Source organism: Larus michahellis, chromosome 4 (assembly GCF_964199755.1).
Source record: "Larus michahellis chromosome 4, bLarMic1.1, whole genome shotgun sequence".
Taxonomy (NCBI): domain Eukaryota; kingdom Metazoa; phylum Chordata; class Aves; order Charadriiformes; family Laridae; genus Larus; species Larus michahellis.
In genome coordinates, this window is record NC_133899.1 from 3,141,613 (window position 1) to 3,158,145 (window position 16,533).

General features: G+C 59.5%; 1 protein-coding gene across 3 annotated transcripts; it reads left to right on the forward strand.

Moving 5' to 3' along the window:
* Positions 1-700: 700 nt before the first annotated feature.
* LOC141741753 (dual specificity protein phosphatase 22-A-like) lies at positions 701-16,333 on the forward strand. Of its 3 annotated transcripts, XM_074582779.1 has the most exons (8): positions 701-765; positions 914-989; positions 2,624-2,657; positions 3,292-3,374; positions 5,931-5,980; positions 9,504-9,578; positions 10,024-10,195; positions 14,765-16,333. In XM_074582779.1, exons 2-8 carry the CDS (start codon positions 969-971, stop codon positions 14,969-14,971), a joined length of 642 nt encoding a protein of 213 aa, XP_074438880.1. In that variant the 5' UTR covers positions 701-765; positions 914-968; the 3' UTR covers positions 14,972-16,333. The 3 variants fall into 3 exon arrangements, with proteins under 3 accessions (XP_074438880.1, XP_074438878.1, XP_074438879.1); XM_074582777.1 differs by lacking the exon at positions 14,765-16,333 and having other exon boundaries at positions 10,024-10,887; XM_074582778.1 differs by lacking the exons at positions 701-765; positions 914-989; positions 2,624-2,657 and having other exon boundaries at positions 3,210-3,374; positions 14,765-16,199.
* Positions 16,334-16,533: the final 200 nt, after the last annotated feature.

Below are 16,533 nucleotides of genomic sequence, written 5' to 3' on the forward strand. Positions count from 1 at the left end.
TCAGGGAGATTTGGGGAAGGTTTGGCGGGAGTTAAGCGATGAGCTCCCCTTCCTGCATCTGAAACATCCCCAGGTGACGTGTTTGTCTCTCCAGGGTGCTGCGAAGGGTGTTACGAGGACGACAGAATTGCGGACTGGTGATGGCGGTGGGGTTCTCACCGTGCTCATGGTTTGCTTTTCTCTGTTTTTCGTGTGGCTCATGCCCCTGGCAGGCTGATAGACACCGACCCGGGAGGGGGCTGGCGAGCTGCTAGGTGTATCTGCTTTGAAAATCGGGGTTTGGAAGCATGTGCTGGAATTGCAGCGCTGCTTCACAGCTCCTCTTATCTCCCTTCCTTCCTGGAGGGAGGGAGGGGGAGATGGGTTTATCCCCAGTGCTCCGTTAGCTGCATGGCGCTCGTGCCACGCTCTGCTTTTCGAGGTAAGCGCCTTATTCTGAATTCTGCTCCCGTTGCTGTGACGGGGAGGAATTAGTGTGAATGGGAGACAAATCCTGCCGAGTGCAGGGCTCGGACCAGCCTGTAGCATCCCAGAGTGAAGCCCAGCGAGCGTCGCCGGGACGAGGGAGTGATTCCTCCCCGGTGTCCTCCTCTTTGCCCTCCCCAAAAGGCTGCGAAAGCCCCAGGGCGACTGGGAGAGAAACCTGAGCCTCGTCACAGCCCCAAATCCTTATTTCATCCTCCCCTGCCTGGCACCAGCCGCTCTCTTCTGTTCCCTTCAGCAGTCAGCGCAGCAGCAGAGACCTGCCGGAACAGCCTGCTGCGGGTAAGTGAGCTGAGTTTGCCAGGGCTCTGCACGCTCCCCTCCTGGCACGTGTTCTCCCTTCCTCCTGCTCTCGGCAGAGGGATGCACCGTCGGAGGGGGAGCAGATCTCACCATCCTGTCTGGGATTTTCGGGACATCTTATTTGCAGGTAGCCTCGGATACTGGGAAACTACCCGTCTCTTGACCCTGAGGAGAGAAAACCCATGGGGAGTGGAATGAGCAAGGTACCGGGAGGATGGTGGGGTGGTGGCCAGGACCTTCTCCTTGGGCAGGACCTTTGTCCCGCAGGCCAGGGGGATGCTTGTTCCCAGACCGCCACAATGCCCTAAATACAACTGTTGGCATCTTCCCTTTCTCATTCCCCTTTGAAACTCCAAGCACTTAAGAAAGGGAATTAAGAAAGCAAACAGTGATCCCCAGACTTGTATCGGAGGTGATGAGCTAAGTGCCTGTGGGTATTTGAAAAGTGACAGCTGGCTTTAGACGCTTGTCCCTTGGGCGGTAAGGCTGTGGCATGAGCATCCTCGGGGCTGACGGGGGTCCCTGCAGGGAAATTTCCTCCCCTTGCCACCCCCGGGACGTGTCTGTGCCCGGCAGCCGTGCACTGTGAGCGGGGGGGAGTGGGGTTTTACTGCTGCTTGTTGCTCAGCTGAACTCCAGGGCTGGCAGAGGGGATTGGTTTCTGTTTGTATCCTTAAATAACCGCTTGGTACGTGAGTTATCCAGTTTAAAAATAGACTCTGGGACAACAACGGAGAGACCGGATCAGGTCAAACTCTCTCTGAGCGGCCCTGGTGTGATTTAACACCGGGGTTTCACCGCCCGTGGACTCAGCCCGACCTGCAAAAGTGGTTGTTACAGCCTCCCTGGTTCCACCAAGCCCTCCTGGGGAGCTCGGGCTGCCTTTGCCGGGGGCTGGGTTGGTGCAGACACATCTGTGTCGCAGGATCTGGCTTTGACTTGATGAGACTCAGGGCTCAGCATCCCCCTTCCAGTGGTAACGGCGTGTTCCGTGCTGGGCACAGACTTTTGCCAACTCCAGGTGTTGGCAGCCCAGGAGCGGGCTGGGATTCAGCTGAACGGTAAAGTTGGGCTGGACGTGACCCAGCGCTGTCGAAACCCCTTCCTACAGCCTCCCAAACCAGGCGTCTTCTGCCAGATTGGGCGCAAACGAGCGCAACGGGGAACCAGCTCTTCCTTTCTGTGCCCCTGGAAGCCGCTCTGGCAGGCTCTTACACCCCGTAAATACTCTGAGCTGCCCCTTTTTCTCCTTCGTAACCCTGCGGTGGGGAGTTGGAGACCAAATTTGTGTACTTGATGGCACTCACTGCAACATCCTGGCCAGAAAAGTACTATAAATAGCCCGTGCCTTTGCCAGTCTGTCCCCAGCTGGCGGAGGCAACCTTTGAAACTATTTGCTGGAGGTGGTTGCTATAGAATAGCAAAATAAAACCAAGCTGCAGCAGGGCTGGCCTGCCTCTGGGAGATGGGGGGGGTCCCAGCTGGAGCCCCACCTTGAAGGAGGAGGCTGGGGTGGGCTGAGCTGTTTGGGCAATCCAGCCCCCAGCCTTTCTGATTGCAATGGGACGACATGCAAGACCTTTCCATTTATGCGCTGAGTTTTCCTGAGCCCTGCGCTCCTGGAGGGCTTTGGGTGGTTTGAGGGGGCTCAGCCCTGGCTGTTCGTTAATGAAGACGGTTCACTCATTAGGTGCTTGGTTTGTCATTGGCTGGGAAGTTTGGTGCCAGATGCCCTGGTCCTGCTGGTACCACGCATGCAGCTTGACGCTCCTGCCGCGTCGGATGCACGTTGTGCCTGGCGCTGTCTGAAATCTCTCTCCTTTTTGTCACCTCCCAGGTCGTCAAAGGCCTCTACCTTGGGAATATCCACGGTGAGTGCCTTTCCCGGCTCCCTGGGCAGCTGGCGGGGCCGGAGGACCCCCTCTCCTCAAGGGTTTCCTGTGCCTGTTCCCGGCTGGGGACCTCAGCATCTTCCAGATACCCAAAGCCCCAAAAAAGCCTCATCCCAATTCCAAGTGACCCCGTGCAGCTCTAGCTCAGGAAAGGGACATCCGCAGGGAGCTGCGGTCACCAGCCATGCTGGAGCACCTGGGAACACCTAGCATGGCCGGAAACCTCCCCGTGTTTGCTGAGGCAATATTTACAGTGGGCCAACTCCTGGCTTTCTCGCTGGGGCCGCGGGGAGCAGGGCGAAGCTCGGGCTTCACCTGACAGTGAGGACGCAACAGCCTTTTCCGTATCAGCGGTATCATTTCTGACGCCGGGGGGGGCGGTTTTAGGAGCCTGCTGAACACCCAGTGCATCCAAGGAGGGGGAATTTTGCTTTGATGGAGGTGCGTCGCGATGCTTGGCCTGCCTTCCTGCATCGTGCGGGGTGAGAGGCAGCAGGAAGGGCTGGCACTGGGGTCAAGGGGCTGCGGGTGATGGATCCGGGCTGCTGGTGGGTGCTCGGTCCAGCAGATCTCCCAGGAGGGCGGGTGACTCAGGTGCCACCTCTGCTTCCAGACTCTGAGGACCGGGAAAACCTGCTGCGGAACGGGGTGACGCACATCCTCTCCGTCCACAACAGGGCCAAGCCGGTGCTGGAGGTGAGCACCCGGGTGTGGGGGACCACCCGGGGGGTGGTGGGGTGGGGGAAGAGGCTGGGAAGGTGCAGGTGGGCCACACGCTGTTCTCCTGGGGTGGGAGCGGAAAGGGGAGAAGCCATGCCGGCTTTGCACCGGTTTGCACCACGCGATGCTCAATCGCACCCAAAAAAAGCTCAGCGCTGGCTCTGGGAGGGGAGAGGTGGGGGGAGTGGGATGCTTTGGCGGGGCACGGCCAACCCCCTGGGTGATTTTTAGGGCGAAGGTGTGGGGCAGGGACCCGGCGGGGCACCCGGTGCTGCCGCGGGGAGAACCGCGAGAGGGCGGCGGCGCCCCGCGGATGGCGGCGCCGGGGCCGCCTCCAGCCCCGACGGGGAGCGGGGGGGGGCACAGCGGCACCCAGAGCACCCCCCCGCCTCCAGAACAGGGGTCCCGGGCCACCCCGGCTTTGTCTGCCCCGTCCCCCCGCCCCTCGCGGACCCCGGAGTGCTGCGGCCCCCGCGGGGTGCGGGTGGGGAAACTGAGGCAGGAGGGAGCCGCCCGGTGGGTGGATGCTGGAGGCGATGGCCACGTCTTTCGTGCACAAATCCTGCCTGTATGGACCCGTGGGCCGGACGGAGCCTGCAGCAGGAGGAGCAGCCCCGTGAGGGGTCCGTGTGCGGGATGCTCGGGCCATCTCACAGCCGATGGCCGCGTGCAACTTGCACTTCGTCCCTGTGTCGGACATGCTGCCAGCTCCCAAATCCCGGGATGCTGCAGAAGGCGAAGGGGGCTGCTTGGACCCCTTGTCCTTTGGGGCCACGATGGGCAGGGAGCCTCAGCGAAACACCGGCTCGAGCCCTTTCCTCGCGAAGGCATTGAGTAACAGGGAGAGGGGAGAGAGAGAGAGAAGGAAGGAGCTGCATAAAATGAGAGCAGAGAAACGGCTGGTGGCTGGAGAAGGGGGAGCAGCTGGGGCTGGCGGGGCTCGGGGCACGGCCAGACGGGGAGCAAACCACACGGTGAGCTTACAACACGGAGCAAGCCGCCGGGCTGGCGGAAAGGGGAACCGGAAAGGCATGGTGGGTTGAGCAATGTGTCAATCACAGCCCTGGGTTGGGAACCGCAAACCCCAGCACCGGTCCCATGCGTGGCCCGGCTCCCCAAGGTGGGATGGGGGGACCCGGGCCCCGCAGGGAAGGGGAAGCCACCAGGAGCCCGGCAGTTAATCCGGGACTGGGGTGCGGGTCGGGTTTTGGCAAGGAGTGGGGTCGCTTTGGCTGCTCCACTGGTTGGCACGGTGGCTTTGCCGGCACGGTGGCTCTCCTCACCGTGGGGAGGTCAGGCTGGAGCCAGGCATGGTGGGGCTCAGCCAGGCTTTGGGAAGCCGCAGCCCGTCATGGCTTATCCCACAAAACCTGCCGGTGTTTGCTTGCTGGTCCCCATGCTCCTGCCTGGTGCCATGGTCCCCTTCCACCTGCCGAGCCCCTGCCTGCCCCTGCCATCCCCTGCGTGCTGGGGAGGTGCGGTTTGGCCAGGGATGTGGATGAGGAACCCACCAGCTCCGTTTCCCTCCCAGCCTCTCCCGCAGCTTCTCCAGGCGGGGAGCAGCTGGCTGGCACGCCACGACGAGCCGGCAAGTGCCACATCGCTGTGGTACCATGTCCCCATCCTGCGAGAGGCTGCAGGATGGCAGGGACGAGCATGAGACAGGGCTGGGGAGGACGGATGGGACGGAGAGGTGATGCACGGGAAAGCCCGCCCGTGCCCATCCTCACAATATGGGTCTTTCCAGCACGGGAATATCCCCGTGCCCATCCCACTTTACCCCTTCCCTTAAATAATTGGCTTTTTCCAGCCTCACGATTTGCCCTGGGCTGGAGGGAAGCGAGGGTGACCCGTGGGGTTGGACCGCATCAGCCCATGGAGGACCTTTGGGCAGTGATGCCACTAGCCGATGGAGATGGGGCAGTCCCTGGTGCGTGGCCATTTCAGCTCCAGCCGGCAGGGTTTCCACCCATTTCGTTAAGAAAGTTTAAAAAAAAAAATAATAAAAAAATAACCAAACCCTCAGATGTGAAAAGGATCTAATTTTAACTCAGAACAGGGAGGATCGAGGAAGCGATGTTTTAAAGAAAGGAAAGTAATGTGACCTACGTCAACGTGCGGCAGGATGATTTATTGTGTATTAAAAGGACCAGGAGGAAATAACTCATTGATGAGCGCGACTTCATCAGTGCGTGTTCGCACACGTCTTCCTGACGGGGCTTGTCCGTCGGGGTCCTGGGAAAGGGATGGCTCAATTTCGGGGGGGGGGGGGGTGGTCCTGAGCGTCGTAGCGGTTCCCCACAGCCTGGCCTCTCCTCCGGGCTGAAATGGGGGAGAAATAGCCTGGGATGGGATGGACGCGACCCTTCATGGTTCTCTCTACCCATGGGGAGCAGGGTGATGGCATCCAAAAGCGGATTGCGGCTTTCCCCTCACCAAAGGGTCGGCTGGGGAGAGGGGGGGAAAGAGAGAAATGGGAGATTTTGTGTTTGTCAGAGGTACCTTATTACTGCAACCATCTTTGTATTGCAGGACATGACCTATCTCTGTATCTCGGCCTCGGATTCCTCCAGTCAAAACCTGTAAGTCGTTTGCCGTCCTTTTGCCTCCCAGCATCGCGCGCCGGTTGTTGTCGGTCAATAAAAGCTCAGATTCTGCCAAACGAAGGTTCAGCTCATTCGTGCTGCAAAACGTTGGCATCATCGCTGAGCTTGACAGGAGCTGCGGTTTGTTCCCGGGGGGTAAATAGCATTCGTAGGGGTTAAAATTTGGTTCTGTGTGTGTTTGCAGTCGGCAAATGTGATTTCCCATCAAATTTCAGAATCGTTCTGCTGGGCGGGGTTGGAACATTGGAGCATGAGAAAGACAGTGTTTTTTCTTGGTCTTCCAAATGTTTTCTTGGAAAGAGAAATATTTATTAAAATAAAAGTTTGGGGTTCCCCCCCCCCCCCATACAAAGCATAGGTACTCATTAAGTCTTTTAACGATGTTCTCGGGGTGAAGCAGGCGAGAGATGCTGCAAGGAAGCCCCAGGATTTCATGGGGTGCCGGGGTGCGATGGGTGCAGGCGCTGCTGGCACTGGGGGTTCCCAGCACCCCGCTGCTGCTTTGGGGGCACCCACAAACCACCCCTCGCAACCAGAAAATGGGTGAATGCCGTGGGATTTTTTTTCTCGCCAACCAAACCCTAAAAAGGATCGAAACCTCGCGCGCAGCGACTGGAGCGAAGCCCGTCTGTGGAGGTGCTGGTTTTCCAGCATCCTTGGGAGCAGCCCGTGCCCGGGGGTGTGATTCTGCTTGCTCATGCTCCCGCTGAGCGGAAAGAGAAGCTTTACAAGAAAACCCTGCCTCAGCAAGAACTGGGTTTTTTTGGTTGTTATTTTTTTTCTCTTCTCCCATTTCTTTGCATTCGTAGCATGTCTACTGAAATAACAAAAAAAAAAAAAAAAAAAAAAAAAGCCTGGGGCAGTGCGGGGGGGCGGGGGGGGGAAAAAAGAAGATAAGACTGGCTGCCGGAAGGAAGGCTTATTCAAGGAACTATTTTCTGCTTGTCAGTTTATGCCTTGGATTTCACAACCCTGGTGTCCTGCAGAGGAGATGCTTGTGACTCAGGACCTCAGTGGCTCTCAGCATTACCAGCCTCCGTGCCCCGATCCCACGCTTCGAGGCTGGAAAAGTGTGGGCAGAGGGCTTTCCTCTGGCTGAGTGCCTGGGGGGGGGGGGCGGAAAAATCCCCATGGAGTGGGTGAGGATGGATGGGGTGGCCGAAGCGCTCACCTGCCTGCCCCCCTCCGGGATGGGTTGGGAGAGCCGTGCGGCGTGCGTGGAGCGGGCTGGAGGCAAAAGCATCGTGTCCTTGCAAGCCAGGTGCATCCCTGATGGTCCCAACCCGGGGGGATGTAGTGGAGGACTGGGATATGGAGAGCTCGGACCTGTGTAGGCAACACATGCAGGCCCTGGGGGACGCTGTCTGCTCTGCGAAGATAAGCGGGACAAGGCAAAATCGCCTGGGACGAGCTTTAGGTGGGGGAAGCCCCTCCAAAGAGTGATGCTCTGTTTGCTCCAGGGGTCAAGGAGGAGGCACGTCTGTAGCCCACAAGGAGCGATGGACTGACATCTCCTTCCAAGGCTGAGAGGCTCAATATCTGACCGCAGCTTCAGAGACTCCCCCATCTCTCCTCCTCTTCCCGGGCAGCAGAACCCCCTGCTGTTTGTATTCAAAAAAGTCCTTGGCTGGTTTTTTAGAAGGAGCCCTGCCCTTCCAGGGAAGGGTGAGGAGCAGCATCCCCTTCCATCCTCCTTCCAGGGCAGGGTGAAGAGCCACCCCCTTGGGTGAGCTGGCAGGGATGGGGGAGGTTTTAGAGGGTTCTGCCTTGCTCCCCGCAGGGAAGGTGGCCCTGAGCCCTGGAGGGCTCTCAGGGGAGGATGCGCCGGGAGCGAGCCCTCGGCGAGGGGCACGGGGGGAATAACTCCGCAGTAGCTCGTGCCTTGGCTTCTGAGAAATCAGGAAGGCTGTGCAGGCGGACGCCCACCCCATCACGCGGAGCCAGAGGAAGTCCGGTGCCGGGGCAGAGGCGCTGCCGGCTCCCGTGCTCGCAGCCCGAGTTAACCAAAATCAAGTTTTCTGCCTCAAAACTACCCCAAGGCTCAGCGCGGCCATGCGAGCGAGCAGGGATGGGCAGTGTTTATTGAAAATATGTGCCAAGGAGCCAAATGCCTGGCTTGGTGTGGGCTCTCGGAGATGCCCTCTGTCCTTGGGGAGGGATTGGCAGTGGCTTCCAGCATCCCGTGCAGTGATGAGCAGGAGGGCTGCATCTCACTGGAGCCTGCACAGTCCTCCCATGAACACCCACCTCTACCCCATCAGTACATATGGAGTTATTTTATCCTGTTTTTTAGGTCTCCTTGCCTTCAAAAAGATGGGTGCTGCTCAGGCTGGGAGAGTTGGGGTTGTTCAGCCTGGAGAAGAGAAGGCCCTGAGGAGACCTTATAGCCCCTTCCAGTACCTGAAGGGGGCCTACGAGAAAGCTGGAGAGGGACTTTTTACAAGGGCAAATAGTGATAGGATGAGGGGTAATGGCTTCAAATTGTAAGAGGGTAGAATTAGATTTGATATTAGGAAGAAATTCTTTACTGTGAGGGTGGTGAGCCCCTGGCCCAGGTTGCCCGGAGAAGCTGTGGCTGCCCCATCCCTGGAGGGGTTCAAGGCCAGGTTGGACGGGGCTTGGAGCAGCCTGGTCTAGTGGGAGGTGTCCCTGCCCAGGGTCCCTTCCAACCCAAACCATTCCATGATTCATACGTCTGAGCGTGCAGGTCAGGAGAGAAGCATCAGAGCGTGTTGCAGCTGAGCTGCCAGAAAGCCCTGGCTCCCTGACCTGCCCCGTTTTGCTGCAAAACTCCCTGGTTAGGGTTAATGTGCTCCCTCTGCCTTGCCGGCAGTTACTGGTTATGCTTTGGTTACTGGTCATGCCTCGTAACACAGGCAGCTATCTGGGGACAAGCCTGAGTTGTTGCTGGCAGCCCTGCCTCCGGGCATGGGCACCGCTGCGAGCCCTCCCTGGGGTGGGAAGGGGCTGGAGGGGCTGCCTGGGGTGAGGAGGGGAAGGGAGTTGCACCATTTGGAGACCTGCAGGCAGAACGCCTCGGGAGCCACCTTCTCCCTGCCTTCTTCCCTGCTGTCATCTTTCCCTTGGAGGGAACTGGATGTTTTCGGCATCGTTTGGGAATTTGGGGTGAGCCGATGGCTTAGGACAACCTCTGAGATGGGGATGTGCCTGTCCCTTGGGCACAAGATGACACCTTACCCGGAGGCTGTCTCCCTGGGGTCCTCCCTGAGCTGGTTTGGCTGATGGCATCACCCTGTTCCTGATTCCTTGGGAGCAGGAAATCCCTTGGAAAGTCTCCCAGGTCATTTCCTTCCTGGCAGATGAAGATCAGCCCCCTCTGCCTTCGCTGGGCAGAGGAAGGATCACTGCTCCCACCCCATGCCGGTGGCCCCAGGGCGGTGGGAAGTCCTTGGTGGGGGGCACGACTGGTGGTGTGGCCAGGCGCCTTGCAGGGGCGGACAGCCCTCCCATCCCCACCTCCCTGCCTCTCTCCTTGCAGGCTGCAGCATTTTAAGGAGTGCATCAAGTTCATCCACGAATGCCGGCTCGGTGGGGGAGGCTGCCTCGTCCATTGGTGAGAGCTGCTGTCACCGCCTCGCGTCCCCGGTTCACATCGGTCCTGTGGGAGGTGGGGATGGGCTCCCAAAAAGTGTCCTCAATATTGAACTTCACTTGTGGTGGGGAGGAAGAAGAGGAGAAGACAAGGAATTGTGACGGGGGAAGGTCTCCACTGCTGAGACCCATGGGATGGGTGGTCTGTGCACTGAAAACCAGAGCATCCAAAGAGGTGGGACGGGCTGGAGGAGGGAACGAGGGATGAACGAGCCACCAGCAGTGGCTCCCTGTCCATGTGGCTCCTTATCCCCACCCAACCCATGGCCGGGGAGCACTGCTAGCACCCCAGCGAGAAGGGGTGCCCATGGGAAGATGTGTCTCATGGGTGTCACTTGATGTGGGGTCACTCCAGCCTTCGTGGTGGGAATACCTCTACCTGATGCTGCTCCCTCACTCCATGTCAGCCTGGCTGGGGTCTCCCGCAGCACCACCATCCTGGTGGCTTACCTCATGACGGTGACCGAGCTCGGCTGGGAGGCCTGCCTGGCTGCCACCAAGGCCGTGAGGTCCTACGTCAGCCCCAACTTTGGCTTCCAGCAGCAGCTGCAGGAGTACGAGGCAACCTTGCTGCAGGAGGTACGTCCCGGCGCCGCCGTTCCCCTTATATACGCGTCTGCAGAGTTTGCAAACGTGCACGACTCTTTTGCATGCAGCTCACTGCAGGGACCAGCCGTTTGCCCGAGCTGGCCTTTGTGCATGCTATTTATTACCTGGGGATTTTGGGTTTTGCATGCAACAACAACCAAAAAAAAAAAAAAAAAAGAAAAAAAAGAAAAGAAAAAAAAAAAAAGGAAAAAGAAGTGCCTAGACATTATGCGAGTGCACTTAAAAAAGCTCTTTAAAACCCCAGTGCTTTTCTCGAGAGTTCAGTTAGGACACGGTGGGAGGGACGGGCGAGCATCAAGGCCCCCCCGGGAGCCCCAGGAAGGGCGCTGGGCCGGTTCCCGGGAATGCAGCGCAGCGGGAGCTGGAGGCGGAAAGGGGGAGAGGAGAGGGAGGAAGGCTTTTCGGGATGTCTGGGCGTGCTCGGGTCTGGCAGGGCTTCCTCTGACAGCAAGTCCCCTGCTCTTAGAGGCAGGGGACAGGGAGAAGCAAGCGTTGATAGAGAAATTCTCCTCTTTCCTCCCCAAAATGATGCGGAGCAGCAGGTTTTAGGAGAGCAGAAGCCCCGGCTGGGTGGGTTCCCGTCCTGTGCAAGGGAGGGATGTTGTTGTAGCTGAGCCGAGCCAGATGCCGGCAGCTGGGAGCGACAGCGGCACATTTACACGGGAGAGCGCTAGTTGCAGAGATCAGAGCTGCACTTTTTGACGCCTAAAGCCTTCAAAAGCAAAGGCAAAGGCCTTTAAAAGCACAGCTCCCGCTCGGCTGCCCGCCAGTCTTCCACGCCAGGCCAGCCCTGGGCTCCACAGTGAAGGATCGGGATCCAAAACCGTCCTGGGAGGACACACGGACCGCAGCTGGACCTCTGCCAGGAAAGAGTAACCCACAACGCGACGTGCACGAGGCATCTCGCACCTCACATCACCCCCGAACGTGGTCCCGTCCCTGGAGGTGAAGCCCCGCCATCCGCTGTAGCCGTGAGCATTGTGCAGCGGCCCCATGGCAAACAGTGCCAGGGACCCGGTGGTCCCTCCGGCCACACCGAGAGGTTCAAGGGGATTTCTGTCCTCCCAGGAGAGAGGCAGGGACAGCATGTGATGTTGGCCCAAATGTCAGCCCCTTCCCAGCCGCCGAGTTCCCTTCCCCGGGTGCTGGAGGGAGCGGGCAGGCACTGTCACATGAGGGACGCAGCCCTGCCCCCTTATCACCAGCTTGCAAAAACACCCACGGGAGGAGGGTGGAAAACGGTCCAAGGGGTTACAGAACACCCGCGGTGCTGGAGATTCCCTGCGGGGCTTCCCCTGCCCGGGCCAGATCTCCCCAACACTTCCCACGCTCTGGGCACGTCCCAGCGCAGACCACGATGCGGGGTTGCTGTGCCCCCTCCCTTCATCCCACCTATTCCTCCTGCTCCCCGAAATCCAGCTGGGGCTCAGCAGGCACTGGACGTTCTTCCCTTTCCTTTAGACGCTGCTTTTTCATCACCTTGAAGTTTTGCCGGGGGTTTTGCAAGCGTTTCCCTGAAAACACCGAAGGCAGAGCCAAGGGCGGAGGCGCTTGGATGTGATTTTTTTTCTTCTGAGCCGTGGGCCTTAGCGGGAGCTGCCTTTTTACTCGAAACACCCTGCTTTTCCCCACGATTGCAGCATCGAGGTGGTGGTGGTGGTGGGGGGAAGCTGCGGATGGCCCTGGTGGGCGGACTGCTGCTGGCACGGCCCCGGGGGGCGCAGGCTGGGTGCCGGAGCGGGGAGTGCGCTGGCATTACTCACCCACGGCTGCAGCTGAAGAAAGGGAAAAGCCAGGATGGATGCTCCAACCCGACCGGCGATGCTCTTCTCCCGGCTCGCCCTTTGCGCCCTCCATCTTCACAAGAGGAAGGGATTTGCGGGCAGGTCTGCCGAGGTGGATGCTCGGGGGTCCCGCAGGGCGGGGGGCGCCGTAGGCATGTACCTGTGTGGCCAGGAGCCCCTGGGACCCGATGCCGCACAGGTCCTGCGCCTTGCTTCGTGCCAAGCAGCAGTTGGCTTGCTTACCTTGGCCGTGGGAGGTCACACCTCGTTCCCCTGCGTGGTTTTTGGGGTGGTTTTCCGCGTGCAGGTACGATGCTGGGGCAAGGGAGCTTCAGCTCTTGCTGAGGATAGAAAAGAGGTTAAATTTCCCCATTTAGCCCCGCTGTCATCCCAGCAGGCAGCAATTTGGAAATGCAGTGCTCGGGAGCAGACATGGATAAGGGCCGGGCAGGCTGCTCGGGTCGAAAAGCCTCATTTCTTGTTGGCTAAAACCTGGGAGGAACAGGTCAGACCGCCCGGGGACCTCCTTCCCGGGGCTGCGCACGAGCATCCCTTGGTGCCTCGGTTTCCTCGATGCGGAGCAGGGACCTCAGAGGGGACCCAGGGATGTAGAAATGGGGAAGATGCTCTCTGGGGCTGGCCAGCTGGCCCCTCGCCGCGGGAAGCTCGCCTCGAGCGTGCAGCTGCGGTTTCGAGCTGGCAAATGGTGCTTATCGGGGCTAGGGGGATAAAGAAGGAAGGAAGGGACCAAGAGCAGCAGCAGGCTGATGGGTAAGGCTAGAAAAGGAAGTAAGACGGCTCAGAGAAGATGGTGTGGATGTGAGAGATGGCACAGATGGGCATTCAGGTGATGAATCCATTCCCCCCCCCCCCCGCCGCCCCAGGGTCTCCCTGTGGTGCTGGCACACTGTGGCCGGGCTGTCTTCCATCCCTCAGTGCCATCCCAGATGGGACGGGTGCCCCCGGAGAGAGGAGGAGGGCAGTGGGTTCATGGTCAGCGCTGGAGGAAACGGGCTGTAACCACTTCTTGCTCTGGTTTTAATAGGAAACGCCTGGCAGCAGCAGCAGCAGGGGGCTTCCCCCGGCCTCCCGCCGGCTTCTTCCCTCCTTTTCTGGATGGTGGGAGCCAGCTCCGAGGCTGGGCGATGGGTGCCGAGCCTTGGTGGGTGCGGAGCCTCGTTGGCCAGGCTGGTCTCCCCATGGAGCTTCCTCCCTCCGGGTGGTTTGCATGGGAGGGATGTTCCCCGCCATGAGCAGCTGGCATGGATGCTTGCCCCAAATCCTACCCCAAATCCTTTGGGACTCACTTCCCAGGGGTTATTTTCTAGCAAGGGAATCAAACCTGGCTCTCGGAGTCCACCCCAAACCAGGGGTCTTCCTGCTTGCAGGCGGCGAGCGTGCAGCAGCCGTGGTGAGTCCTGCTGTCTGAGGGAGGGAGTGGATTTGGGGAATCCAGACATTCCCGGTGGAATTCCCCTCTGCCCAAGCCGACTTTCCCTGGCTGCAGGAGCGGGGAGGTCGCCAGGGTCAGTCTCAGACTTTATTTTCCTGTGGCTCGTGGTCCTCTGTGCCTGCAGCAGCCCCAGGAGGACAGGGCTGAGCTTCCTCTCCTGTTGTCCTGCACCCATGAGTTCGGTGGCTTCTGGCTGTGGGTGCATCTTGCCCTGGGGGTGCTGAGGCCATGGGGTTGCCCGCCCTCTCCCTCTGGTTCCCCCGGCTGCATCCCGTGCCTGTCCCAGTGCTACCCCGTGCCAGGGCTCCGATGCTCCCTCCCTCTCTGGACCCTTTCCACCTGCAGGTTTCGCATTCCCGACTCCGCATTCCCTCCGTCCTTTTTTGTAAGGTGTTTGGTTATTGCTGGGTGCGCTCCTACCTCTCATCCCAGTAAGTCCTGCTCGCTGGAGCAGCCGGTTCCCAGACATTTTGGAAGATGGTGAAGCCCTGCCTGCTCCCGGCGAGCACCAGGCAGCCGGCACGGCGGGTGCTGGCAGAGCTGCCCGTTCCAGCCCACGCTCTCGGGCGCTGCGCTCCTGGCCCGTCTGGCCGTTTCCCATCCCAACGGCAGCGGGAAGCATTTCTACGGACCGTCTCTCGCTTCCCAGCCATCTCCGGACCTCAGCCCGCTGCCAGCTGGCCCCCGGCCACCGGAGCAGCCTTTGCTGCAGTGATGCCGGGGGGGATGAGAGGCACCCCCCGACCGCGCGGCGGTGAGCAAGATGCTCTGCAAACAAACCTGCCGCAGCATGCACGAGCCGACACGGCCGTGCAGCTTGTGGCAGCGAGTCCAGCCTGTCCCCGCGCTGCCAGGGCAGGGAGGAAGCGCGGGGAAGCTTTTCTTACGAGGATTCGGGCGCACAAGGAACAGCAGCAGCTTCTTGGCAACGGAAAGTAAATAAAGCTGCCGTCCCGGCTGCAGCCGGCATGAGAAGCTGAGGATGCTGCCAGCTCCCCGGGTCCGTCTGTGCCGGGCTGGGGATGCAGGGAGCGCTCGGTCGGGGGAAATCGTCGCATCTCTTGTACAACGTGGTCCTGTCGCGTGGTGTGTGCGAGCTGCTGCGAAACCGGGGCGTTTCTGCGTCCTGGCTGGGGCTGGGGATCCCTTGACCTCACCTGAGCCTGCGGCCGGGATGCGGCCGGCATTGCCCCCGCTCCGCTCGCTGCTTGCCACCGGAGCTGCTGCAAGTCCCGGCTCTCGAGCTGGGGGTGTCTCATCCCCCGGTGACCCTGACAACCTCTTTTGGCTTTGTCTTGGCAGTACCGCACCTGGATCCGCCGCGACTATGGCAGGAACCCGTTCAAGGACCAGGAGGAGCTGCAGTGCTTGCTGGCCCAGCAGGAGCAGGGGCAGAAGGAGCAGCAGCTGGGCAGCAGGGATTGCTCCTGGCTCCGCTCTCCAGCTCCCACCTACCCGCTCCCCTACCACGCAGGTGGCACCGGCAGAAGCAGATGGATGAACAGATAAGCAGCCGGCTGCTCGCCGGCAGACGTTGGCCCTGGGGCTTGGAAAACTCTGTATTCCCTTTGCCAAGCGCCTGTGGGGATTCATGTCTAGGGCAGAAAGCAGCCAGCGCCGGCCTCAGCTTTGGGCTCGAGGGTTGGAGCGAGGGAGTCGGGACTCGCAGACCCTCCCCTCGGCTGCTGGCTCCGTGTATGCCCCTGGGCAAGCCGGTTAGTTGATGACAGCGTCTTGTTCTGTCCCGTTCCCCAGTTTCCCAGTGGATCGTGGCCACTTTTCCGTCACCCAGGGCAGCAGCAAGCCCCGTCCCTCTCTCCAGCAGCACGGTACCCGGCAGCTCCTGCAGCAGGGTGTGGGGATGCCAATAGGGAGCTTGGAAAAACAGGGTGGGATGCAATGGGGAGAGACCACCTTGTATTCTGCTTTGCAGTGAAGCTGGAGGCCGATGCAACCTGAGAGGCTGCCCTGAGCAGGGGGGGATGTGTCCCGGGATGCGGGTGTGCTGCCAAGCCCGGCTGTCACCCCGCGGGATGGATGGAGAGGGGCTGGAGGCTCCTGGGGCTGCAGATGCCCCTTGCCGTGCTTGGACTTTCCTGGTCCAGCCTGTCCTTGGCAGGTGTCTGTCTGGCATTTTCCTTAACTCCCCCCCCCGCCAGGGAGGGGGGAAATCCAGCTGTGCCGGAGGCTGCCTGTCCCCACCGCCTCCATCCCTGGAGCCGGAGTGGTTTTGGGTTTCCCCTGTCGCCCCATCTGAATGTCCCCGGTTGCAAAAGCAGCCAATTGCTCGATTTGACTCAGTCGAATCCCCGGACCAATTTAACGCCATCCCTCTCCAACAGCCTCTTTAGTATTGAAGGATCGTGACTACGACCCTTTTTACATCCCAAACTCGTACCCCGTGTTTCCAAAGCGTGGCCTCGTTGCCTTCCTTCGCCAGGACTCCCCACATCCATCCTAAAAGCGCAGGGGGGGTCCCAACCCATCGACGCAGCCCTTCTACATTCAAACCTGCAAATCTTCCACGCCAGCTTGGCCTTTTACTATAAATACCTTGCCCGGCTCCTCAAAAATATCTGTTCTGCAATCCGTTCTGAGAAAAAAAAACAAAAAAAAAAAAAGCACTTAAAATATTTCTAGGAATTCCCTTAATGAAAATTTCTGGGTACTCTGAGTGTGACAGCGCTGGGGGCGACTTGCCCGACTCCTAATAAAGAGGAGAGTGATTAAAACCGTGAGGCTGGCTGGTCTTGATTTGCGGTGTTCCTGGCGGGAATGGAGGGGTGGACTGACAGAACCGCTCCGCTGCTGTGTCCTGTTTTCTATTTTCTTGATGAGAACCGTCGGCAAAATTAAAAGTTTTAAAGACTCAGCCTTTAGCCGTAATGTGTAGAATTCCGGGAAAAAAATTATGGGGACTTTTCCCTGTCTTTTTTAGGTGGAGAAAAAGGTCCCTTTGGCTGTTATTCTACGGGGAGGTACGCCGCAGTTTGCGCCTGCAGCATGGGAAAGCGTCCCGAGCAATTAATGAGATCAAGGGCCACAAATGCTGTTGATGGAGTGGACTGGAG

Excerpts from the sequence above, each read along its gene's own strand:
- LOC141741753 (XM_074582777.1), top strand. The coding sequence starts at position 969 with ATGGGGAGTGGAATGAGCAAG. Across the intron at positions 2,658-3,291 it reads CTACCTTGGGAATATCCACG|ACTCTGAGGACCGGGAAAAC; the intron begins GTGAGTGCCTTT and ends CTCTGCTTCCAG. Across the intron at positions 3,375-5,930 it reads GGGCCAAGCCGGTGCTGGAG|GACATGACCTATCTCTGTAT; the intron begins GTGAGCACCCGG and ends TTTGTATTGCAG.